Source organism: Protomyctophum bolini (genome assembly GCF_963924005.1).
Source record: "Protomyctophum bolini genome assembly, chromosome: 8".
NCBI classification, from domain to species: Eukaryota; Metazoa; Chordata; class Actinopteri; order Myctophiformes; family Myctophidae; genus Protomyctophum; species Protomyctophum bolini.
The window spans coordinates 3,038,161-3,049,846 of record NC_137869.1 but is presented as its reverse complement, the minus strand read 5'-3'; the positions used below and the strand labels follow the sequence as shown (position 1 = coordinate 3,049,846).

Sequence of the window (11,686 nt, the reverse complement as noted above, 5' to 3'; positions counted from 1 at the left end):
CCAAATTGACACTTTGACCCAAATTGACATTTTGACACCCGTTTAGGGTCCATTTGTATACAAATGGACCCTAAACTACACACTCTGAGGTACAGACTCATTAGGGTCCATTTGTATACTACACACTCTGAGGTACAGGCTCATAAGGGTCCATTTGGTTCCAAGCTATTTAGCCTGGGGGTTCCTGGACCCCACCATGAGTACCTGCTGCTGTAGTATTGTACTGTACTGTACTGTCTGTGCACACAGAGAGACAACACAAACCGAGCTATAGCTGTCACCATGTCATTGTTTTGGGTGAATTGTGAGTTATTTTCACCGTGGAAGGTTTGCATGTTGTTGTGTGAGCAGCTTCTCTGGTGTGTGAGCAGCTCTCTGTTGTGTGAGCAGCTCTCTGGTGAGCAGCTCTCTGGTTGTTGTGTGTGAGCAGCTGTCTGGTTCATCCACAGTCCTATACAGTGCTTTGTCAAACACTTTAATTTGACTTTAATCTGGTCATGAACGTACCGACCGATGACGGTAATGAGTCGGGGTCTGATTGATGGTCATGATGGAGAAAAGATTGCATCCATGTGGGACATGTGAGGACATGGTGTGAACAACCAGCGCTGTGGCTGTAAATAATCCCCCCGTTGGCTTTGTGTAGTAATAATGGCCCCGCAAAGTGTCCTCCAGGGTCAGGGTTGTTATCCCATTCTGACCTGAGATCAGATTCAAAAAATGTTCTTCTATACATCCCGACAGTTTTCTGAAAAAGCTATGTTTCTATATGTCAGTCGTTCTTCGATTTTTCAAAAATAGCAGACCTACAAGCTCGTAGCGCGCCACTCGGTGGCGCGCTATGAGCTTGTAGATCTGCTATTTTTCAATAGCTATAAAGCACAACGTAATGCTATAACACCAAAACAGGTTCCCGCACAAAATGGGTTATTGCAGAAATGTAAATTTCTATAGTACGTGTTTCCATGTTTTGCCTCGGAGCTGTAATCATAATCAAGCAGCCCCGTATTATAATAATGGCATGAGAACGTCTACTCTCTCTTACTGTATGTACATGAAGGAGGTTTTTGCTGATAGATTGCTGATAGATGGAGTCGTCTGCCAAGTTGACAAGCTCTGGAATTATACTTGATTTAGAGCAGTTTTCTTTTTTCTTTTTTTCAGAAGCATCATTATGGCATTGTGTTTTTTTTTGGGGGGGGGGGATTGATTTGATTGATTGATCGCCGTGGGGTGTTTTTTAACCCATTCTGGCCGGGAACCCCTTTTGGTGTTTTTATGTTTATGTTATAATTTAGCTATTGAAAAATAGCAGATCTACAAGTTCATAGCGCGGCACCGAGTGCCGCGCTATGAACTTCTATAGGTCTGCTATTTTTGAAAAGAAATCGCGAAAATGTGGCGCGAAAATCTTTGAATATATATTCTTTCTGAGTGAACGTTTTCAACTCAAATCTTTGCTTCTTGGGCGGGGAAGGGGGGTCCCCGGAATAACATATTTTCAGATGGGGGGTCCGCGGCCAAATACAGATAATTCTGGGGGTCCTTGACATGAAAAAAAGATGAGAACCATTGATATAGAAACATTAGGGTTTTCAGAAGACATTTGTAGAATCGAGCTCAGGTCAAAATGGGTTAACCCATTTTAGGCGAGAACCCCTTTTGGTGTTATAGCATTACGTTATGTTTTAGCTATTTAAAAATAGCAGATCTACAAGCTCGTAGCGCGCCACCGAGTGGCGCACTACGAGCTTGTATAGGTCTGCTATTATTGAAAAATCGAAGAACGACTGACATAGAAACATATAGCTTTTTCTCAGAACACTGTCATTTTCAAACAGACATTTGTAGAATCTGATCTCAGGTCAAAATGGGTTAAACATCAGCTATTGGAGAAATGCTCCATGTTGCTTCATCTATCAGTTATAGAGTCTAGACTCTAGAAACCGGTTCCCATCCAGCGTTTAAATCCGCTTACTCAGTGCTTCAGCGTTCCACTAAAGTTTCCCTGAATCTAAAACGCATCAGGAGGCTTTTAAGCTTTTTCCTTTTTTTTCTCCCTCCCTCCCTCCCTCCCTCCCTCCCTCCCTCACTCCACCAAAAGGTTTTGTGTTGGAACAAAGTTCTGGTCTCCGGAAACCAAACTTTGAAAAAAATAAATAAATGAATAAATAGATAAATATATAAATAAATAAAGAGCGAGCGCCGCGGCGGGCATGCAAAACAAAGTTGACACGATTTGCGGGCGGACTCACAACCGGGCCTTAACCCGTTCTGACCTGAGATCAGATTCTAACGCACAGAAGAATGGTGGTTCTTTAACCCATTCTGACCTGAGATCAGATTCATACGAGGTTTCCACTAGGACACACACTGGTCTGATGAACCCATTCTGACCTGAGATCAGATTCTAAAAATGTCAGTCATTCTTCGATTTTTCAAAAATAGCAGACCTACAAGCTCGTAGCGCGCCACTCGGTGGCGCGCTATGAGCTTGTAGATCTGCTATTTTTCAATAGCTAAAGCATGACATGATGCTAAACACCAAAACGGGTTCCCGGTCAGAATGGGTTAACGCATTCTGACCTGAGATCAGATTCTTAAAAATGTCTTCTAAATCCTGACAGTTTAAAAAAATAGCAGACCTACAAGCTCGTAGCTATGAGCTTGTAGATCTGCTATTTTTCAAAAGCTGAAGCATAACATACTGCTAACACCAAAAGGGGTTCCCGCCCAAAATGGGTTAACCCATTCTGACCTGAGATCAGATTAAAAAAAATGTCTTCTACATCCTGACAGTTTTCTGAAAAAGCTATGTTTCTATGTCAGTCGTTCTTCGATTTTTCCAAAAATAGCAGACCTATACAAGCTCGTAGCACGCCACTCGGTGGCGCGCTACGAGCTTGTAGATCTGCAATTTTTCAATAGCTTTAAAGCATAGCATATTGCTATAACACCAAAAGGGGTTCCCGCCCAGAATGGGTTAAAATTATCTCCCCCCCCCCCCCCCCCCACCAAATTACGATCATACAACATTCTCCTCGCTCTAATTAAACATTAGGCCTTATTTGTTCCAGATGCGGCTCTGTGTTTTTGATGTTTTATTTTCGGTGAAAGGGTTTCCGCTGGCGTGGCATGAGAACGGCGCAGGGCTGTGTTCTTTATCCCATTCTGAACGGGAACCCATTGTGGTGTTATAGCATCATGTTATGCTTTAGCTATTGAAAAATAGCAGATCTACAAGCTCGTAGCGCGCCACCGAGTGGCGCGCTACGAGCTTTTAGGTCTGCTATTTTTGAAAAATTGAAGAGTGACTGACATTTTTAGAATCTGATCTCAGGTCCGAATGGGTTAATCAGACCAGTGTGTGTCCAGTGGAAACCTCGTATGAATCTGATCTCAGGTCAGAATGGGTTAATACGCACGGCAACGAGTGGGACGGGTTCAGTCAGAGCGCCATGGCGTGGGAAACGGGAAAATGGTGCATTTATATTATAGCACCATTTTTACATAGATTATGCCCATTCACACATTCACACACATTCATACATACACCGATGGCAGTGGAAACCAGGCACCAGCCAGGATCAATTTGGGGTTTCAGTCCTGCTCAAGGACACTTCCACACTAACTGCGGTGCAGGCGGTGGCTGGAAGGTAACCGCAAGGTTGCCAGTTCGAAACCCATGCAGGCTCCCCGGGAGTTATAGGGCGACTGTGGCTCAAGAGGTATAGAGCAGAGCAGGTCGTCCAATGATCCAAGGGTCGGCGGTTAGAATCCCGGCTCCTCCTCCTGTCTACATGTCGAAGTGTCCTTGGGCAGACACTGAACCCCAAATTGCTCCTCCTGATGTGCTGGTTGGTGCCTTGCATGGCTTCCACCGCAATCGGTGTGTGAATGTGTGTATGAATGTGTGTGTGAATGGGTGAATGTAATGCCTTGGATAATGTAATGCCTTGGATAAAGGCGCTATATAAATGCACCATTTACCATTTTAGTGTGGAAGTGTCCTTGAGCAAGACTCTGAACCCTTAAGTGCTCCTGATGTGCTGGTTGGTGCCTTGCATGGTTTCCACCGCCATCGGTGTATGAATGTGTGTGTGTGTGTGTGCGTGTGTGTGTGTGTGTGTGTGTGAAAATGTAGTACTGTGAATGGGTGAACGTAATGCACAATCTATGTAAAGCGCCTTGGATCAAGGCGCTATATAAATGCACCATTTACCATTTAACTCTGAATCCGGATCATGTGGGCCAACGTAATGTTTAGTGGCAATAATATAGCCCTTTGGGATGTTTGGTACAGGGGGGAGAAATATTGACTGTAGCTCGGGCACTTTAACGTGCGACTTGTGAGGAAGCACGTGGTGGTGATGGTGGGGGGGAGGGGGGAGGGGGAGGGGGAGACATGTATCCACATTGCACGCAGCGCAAAAACATCAAAGGTTCCGACCGCGGGTATGTCTTAATGTCTTAACCCATTCTGACCTGAGATCAGATTCATACGAGGTTTCCACTGGACACACACTGGTCTGATGAACCCATTCTGACCTGAGATCAGATTCTAAAAATGTCAGTCGTTCTTCGATTTTTCAAAAATAGCAGACCTACAAGCTCATAGCGCGCCACTCGGTGGCGCGCTATGAGGTTGTAGATCTGCTATTTTTCAATAGCTAAAGCATAACATGATGCTGACACCAAAATGAGTTCCCGTTCAGAATGGGTTAAACTGGGCAGGAGGAGAGATGGAACTGCTGCTACAGACAGACAGCCGTAGAGTGAGTGAGAGCAGACGGTAGAGCTGACGACATGGCTGTGGTTCAGCCAGTCTTCGTTGTGGATTTGATAACGCAGTCAGTCCGCCCGGGGGGCTACGGCGCTGAGAGCAGAGGGGAGGGGGGGCCCTCCTCCTCCTGTGTGTGTGTGTGTGTGTGTGTGTGTGTGTGGTGCGCTGTACTGTACTGTACTGTACTGTAGTGGGACGGCACCAAAGACAGCCCTGAGCACCGCTCCGTACGTACGAACGTACACACACCGCCACCGCCAGCGCTGTCTTGCGTATTAATAGACATGTCTTTGTTCCGCGCCGACACGCGTCTGAAGTGGAACGAGACAAGCTGGATGGAGAGATAAGGATCTGGGTGTGGGTGTGTGTGTGTGTGTGTGTGTGTGTGTGTGTGTGTGTGTGTGTGAGTCAGTCAGAAAGAAAACCTCAAAGTACCACTTTACTCAAGAAGGCTTTTCTTTCTTTAGCTCTGTGAAGTCTAGTGGTGTGACCGTGTGACGGGCCCAGACAACAAGAGAAGAGAGAGAACCCTGACAGCGTCTGTCTGTCAATGGGCCTTCTCTCTCCCTGGGTTGTGTTTTAGAAGGCACATCACATCACAAAGTAATGAAGTGGGTATTTAGCATGGTGGCGCGTGTGTGTGTAGCGTGTGCACTGTGTGTGTGTGTGTGTGTGTGTGTGTGTGTGTGTGTAGCGTGTGCACTGTGCGTGTGTTTAGTTTAGTTTAGTTTAATTTAGTTTAGTTTATTTGATCATCCTTCAGTTTCAAATACAATATTTAAAGACAATGAATGTAAGCTGTTATACAATTTAGGCATTTAGCAATGTAGGCATTTATCAGACGCTCTTAATCCAGAGCGACTTACATTAAGCAAGAACAAAAAAGCATGGGAATACATCACATAAAAGCATTTATCATGAAACATGCGTAAGCTAAGAAAGTAACAGTGGAATATCTATATAATGAAACTATACATATAAACTATACATACTACTATGCTATACATTATGTAGTGTGTGTGTGTGTGTGTGTGTGTGTGTGTGTGTGTGTGTGTGTGTGTGTGTGTGTGTGTGTGTGTGTGTGTGTGTGTGTGTGTGTGTGTGTGTGTGTGTGTGTGTGTGTGTGTGTGTGTGTGTGTGTGTGTGTGTGTGTGCGGTTTGACTTTTCAAACATACCCTTCAAGAAGCGTATACTGTTCACCTCCATTCCGAGGGCTAAAGGTAGCGCTCCATTTCAGCGTGTGTGCGTGTGTGTGTGTGTGGGAGTTCACCGTCGGTGAACTTTGACCCGGGCATGAACCCAAACCAATAGGAAAGAAGTAAGTAAGTGGTGCGGTTGAGCCCAATTGGCAGCTATGTGGCTTCTAGTTGTCCAATAGTTAGTGAGCCTGCATCCACTCCAATGTAAATCAAACAAACTACTGGCTTCTAGTTGTCCAATAGTGAGTGAAGCCATCCGCTCCAATGTACTGTAAATCAAACAAACCGCTCTACCCACAACAAGACAACATTGGGACGACAGCGACACGACTGTAAATCATCTAAATGTAGATCACTGCGTATAGAATAGACTCATTGTTTGACCTGATCGTTGTAGCAGGTCGGGCTGTTTGACGGGAGGAGGAGGCGCGTTTGGTTTGCGACACCATTTGTATCTTCAGACAAAGTAAACATCTGGCGTTATATTAGGCCTTTATTTCTTTCTTTCTTTGGGTCTCACTTTCTCTCCTAGTGAGGGAACGTGCACGGTGTGACATTCCCACCGTGCAACAGCAGGGATATGGCTTATCCCATTTTGACCTGAGATCAGATTCTAGTAAAAATGTTCTTCTACATCCTGACAGCTTTTTGAAAAAGCTATGTTTCTAGTACGTATGTCGTTCGTTCTTCGATTTTCTCAAAAATAGCAGACCTACAAGCTCGTAGCGCGCCACTCGGTGGCGCGCTATGAGCTTGTAGATCTGCTATTTTTCAATAGCTAAAGCATAGCATAATGCTAACACCAAAAGGGGTTCCCGCACAGAATGGCTTATACTTTCACACGTGTGAACGTCGAGGAGAGATTATAGCATATCTGTTCTGGAAGAGATGGAAAAAGGGGGAGGGGGAGGGGGGGGGGGGGTGATCAGGGCCTAAGAACAGAAGAAAGACAGGGTGAAGTGAGAGAGGTCATTAAAAGGACACCCTTCTCTCTCTCTCTCTCTCTCCCTCTCTCTCTCTGTCTCTCTCGCCCTCTCTCTCTCTCGGTAAATGGCAGACAGTGAAGTATCTGGCTAATCCACCGCCGTCATTACGCTGATTAAATCTCCAGGGATTTGGCGTGTTCCCTTCCCTTCCCTTCCCTTCCCTTCCCTTCCCTTCCCATCAGCTGCAATCGATGCGCTCACAGATCAATAGGCTGGGGGTGGGGGGGGTGGGATATGTGAGCCTGTTTCACCTGAGGCTCTGTATCCCCACCGCCGTCTGACCTTTATCACTGGGTACTGGTTACTGGCTACTGGCTACTGGCTATGCTCCCTTTATCACTGGGTACTGGTTACTGTGTACTGGCTACTGGCTACTGGCTATGCTCCCTTTATCACTGGGTACTGGTCACTGGTTACTGGTCACTGGTTACTGGCTATGCTCCCTTTTATATCACTGGCTACTGGCTATGCTGGATGCATGCTTTTATATAGATTCATACTTACAGTTGTCCCGATAAAAAAAAAAGTACCAGTACAAGTACTTCATTTTGTAGTACTCGCCGATAAAAAGTACCGACACGAGTACTTTATTTTACCACTTACTTTACCCCCTTTTTTCCTCATAGATGCAGACGGGTCTCCGATCTACACTATAGTCAGTTGTCATTTATGTTTGTAGATAGTCTATTTCTGGCGATTTGCAGCAGTGTTGTGGTCAGACTAGTGTCAATTTGATGGTTTGGTACTCGGGTCAAAATATCGGGGGCCGGTTCCGAGTATACGAGAGGGGGGGGGGGGGGGGGTGTATCGGCCCGAGTAACTGATACCAGTATCGGTATCGCAAAACAACTCTATTCAGTCACACTTTCCATTGTCTATCAAATCCTATAACGGTCTGCTTTTACACTTTAAAGTGTCGGATGTACTCTCAGGGTTGCACCGTGTGCCTTTCTGGTTATCACACTCTGCCCTGCTGGCTGTTCTGGAGGTTATGATGAAAGTGGAGAAAAGCTGATGCTACTATCTCGACATAATACTTTTATTTTGTAAAGTGCAACAGAAATAAGAAGTGACACAAAATAAACTATAACTGCCAACCAAGTACAATTTAAAACTTGATCTCAGAACCAAAATACTGCTGACGTAGAATGATATGATGTGTTTTAGTGGATTGGAAGAGAGAGAGAGAGAGAGAGAGAGAGCGACATCCATAAAGTACACTGTGTGGACTTTTTAATTCCAATTTTTAACGGATGAAATAATTGCTCTGGACACATTGTCTCCGGGCCAAACCAACAGTACACTGAGTTTTGAGACAAAATATGATACAAAACTAAAAACAAAGACAGAAAACACACGTGATTATAATGCCGTCTGAATATGACTGCAAACGAAACCAAACCACAGACAGACATGCACATTTGAATTATTTTATTTGGATCTGCACAAGAGGCGTAATACAATAGATCCAAACACTGATCAGAATTAGGTTATACATTATATGGTCCAACCAGATATAGCTGCTGCACATGCTTAACACACAGAGGGAAAAGAAAAACATATATAGCACATTGATGACATACTATTACTTGACACTACTAGACAGGATGTTTGTTTTGGGGTTTTTTGCAGCCACCTAGGGATAAATGAAACAACGCCTTCTCCAGACAGACAGACTGCCCATAGTAGCTGAGACAGAGCAGTATTTAGCCAGCTTTTTTGCATTTGTCTTTTGCAATCCACCCAGACCCCTGAGCACAAGTTTATGGACATGGCCCAGACTTCCAAATACAAGGACAATAAGTTGACAGTTATATATCCCAAGGCCATAATACGTTCCACCAGAAGCTGATATTTCATAAGTTTGGATGTAAAACAAGTGTCCATATACAAATCAAATGTGCAGCCTATTTCAAATATATTGTGACAGTTTTTCTAATTTCATTGATGAACACAATATCTGGGGCATTTGGAATATCTTGTAGTGAATTGACATGCGTGTCATTGTGATCAAACCAGTCTATTACAGTGCTGTGTTTATACATTATTCTTGTTCTGTCCTGTACTCCTCTCTCTCTCTCTCTCTCTCTCACACACACACACACACACACACACACACACACACACACACACACACACACACACAAGCAAAGTTCCCAGTTCGATCCCTGTGGTGCTCCCCCAGAGTTAGTGTCGAAGTGTCCTTGAGCAAGACACTAAACCCCTAGTGATTCCTCCTGATGTGCTGGTTGGTGCCTTGCATAGTTTCTGCCGCCATCGGTGTGTGAATGTGTGTGTGAATGGGTGAATGTAATGCACAATCTATGTAAAGCGCCTTGGATAAAGGCGCTATATAAATGCACCATATACACCATTTAGCATGTTGTCCTATAGTCACATTAAGTGCGTGTTGGTTCCCTGTTTGGGGCAGCGGTGGCCGAACAGTTTGCGGAGTGGTCTTGATATAGGAAGGTCGCTAGTTCGTATCCCCGGACCGGCACGTTAAAATTACCACCGCTGAAGTGCCCTTTATGGACAAGGCATTGAACCCCTACCATGAAATGTTCTATGAGCAGGGCCTGGCTGTAAACAAGTTCTTGAGCTTAGTCCAGTTATCCTGGGTAAACATGGTACCTTTCCTTTCCCTCCAGGATGAGGCTGTGCAGCAGAGCTGTGGAGGTGTGGAGGATGGGATCGCTGCTCCTGCTGCTGCTGGGGGCCACGTCGGGCCAGAAGCTGCCCACGCGTGACGAGGGTCTCTTCCAGATGCAGATCAGAGACAAGTCGCTGTTCCACGACTCCTCCGTCATACCCGATGGAGCTGAGATCAGCGGCTACCTGTTCAGGGACACGCCCAAAAGGTGAGCGTTGGCGAGGGGGCAGAAATATACGAGACGAAGCGGCTCGCATCGCAGCGTCAGGATCCTTTTGGGACATACAGTGGTTCTCAACCTGTCCTATCCCTTTTGGTGTTAGCATTACGTTATGCTTTAGCTATTGAAAAATAGCAGATCTACAAGCTCATAGCGCGCCACCGAGTGGCGCGCTATGAGCTTGCAGGTCTGCTATTTTTGAAAAATCGAAGAACGACTGACATAGAAACATAGCTTTTTCAGAAAACTGTCAGGATGTTAGAAGACATTTTTAGAATCTGATCTCAGGTCAAAATGGATTAAATAGGGTTACTTTCCACGGTGAATTAAATTCCTGGAGATATTTTTGAAAATGAAAAAACAAAACAAACATATTCCTGTACTGGAAAAGGTTTGGAATTTTTTCTGGCCTGGAAATTGGGTTAAATATTCTTGAAAAGTTTGGGGAAATTCATTTGTAAAAATGTGTGGGAACGCTGCTTGAAATCATACGGTTTTGAGATCCGCTGGTATTGTATAATTGTATAATTGTATATCAGACAGTGAAAAGTCCACATAAGCTCAGAACAGTGTGAACAACACGATGGAACCGATTCTATTTACAGAACGCCAAAACCAAACATAAAATGACTTGTCTTTTTATGTTCTTCTGGATCTCTTCTCCACCATAACATAAAAACTAGACATTTTTGTCTAGTTTTTATTTGTTGACGGAACATTTTTCATCATTGTTTGTAGTCGAAGAAATCACCACTGCTGACCAACCTAAGCTGTTATTCTTAGATTTCGTAGTGTGTTTGTGAGTGTCCTAAACGCCTAGCTAAGCTGTTTTTAGATTTCGTTGTGTGTTCGTGAATCTCCTGAACGCCTACCTAAGCTGTTTTTAGATTTCGTAGTGTGTTCGTGAGTCTCCTGAACGCCTACCTAAGCTGTTATTTTTAGATTTCGTAGTGTGTTTGTGAGTCCTAAACGCATACCTAAGCTGTTTTTAGATTTCGTTGTGTGTTCGTGAATCTCCTGAACGCCTACCTAAGCTGTTTTTAGATTTCGTAGTGTGTTTGTGAGTCTCCTGAACGCCTACCTAAGCTGTTTTTAGATTTCGTTGTGTGTTCGTGAATCTCCTGAACGCCTACCTAAGCTGTTTTTAGATTTCGTAGTGTGTTTGTGAGTCTCCTGAACGCCTACCTAAGCTGTTTTTAGATTTCGTAGTGTGTTTGTGAGTCTCCTGAACGCCTACCTAAGCTGTTTTTAGATTTCGTTGTGTGTTCGTGAATCTCCTGAACGCCTACCTAAGCTGTTTTTAGATTTCGTAGTGTGTTTGTGAGTCTCCTGAACGCCTACCTAAGCTGTTTTTAGATTTCGTAGTGTGTTTGTGAGTCTCCTGAACGCCTACCTAAGCTGTTTTTAGATTTCGTAGTGTGTTCGTGAGTCTCCTTAACGCCTACCTAAGCTGTTTTTAGATTTCGTAGTGTGTTTGTGACTCTTGTGAGTGTCCTGAACGCCTACCTAAGCTGTTTTTAGATTTCGTAGTGTGTTCGTGAGTCTCCTGAACGCCTACCTAAGCTGTTATTCTTAGATTTCGTAGTGTGTTCGTGAGTCTCCGGGGGCTTTATAGCGATCGTCCGAGATATTACTGGCACTCGCACTTGCATTACATGGATCGTGTCGACTCAGCTGTAAACGGTTAGAGGAACACATTAGACCTGTTGATGGTCTCCTTTACTGTAAATAGATAGGAAGCGTCACCCCCCCCCCCCCCCCCATCCCTACTGTAACATGAAACGATATGTTGACGTGAAAATAAATAATTGATGTGAAAGAAGTCGTGTCGGTGGAATTGACCG

The 11,686-nt window shown here is 44.5% G+C and overlaps 1 protein-coding gene across 1 annotated transcript in view; it reads left to right on the top strand.

Annotated features, from left to right (window-relative positions):
• ndnf (neuron-derived neurotrophic factor) overlaps positions 1–11,686 on the top strand; it is a 32,362-nt gene that overhangs the window by 7,102 nt on the left and 13,574 nt on the right. The window contains 1 exon segment of the mRNA XM_080771252.1: positions 9,621–9,830. Coding sequence (XP_080627378.1) covers positions 9,622–9,830 — 209 coding nt within the window. The 5' untranslated portion in view covers position 9,621.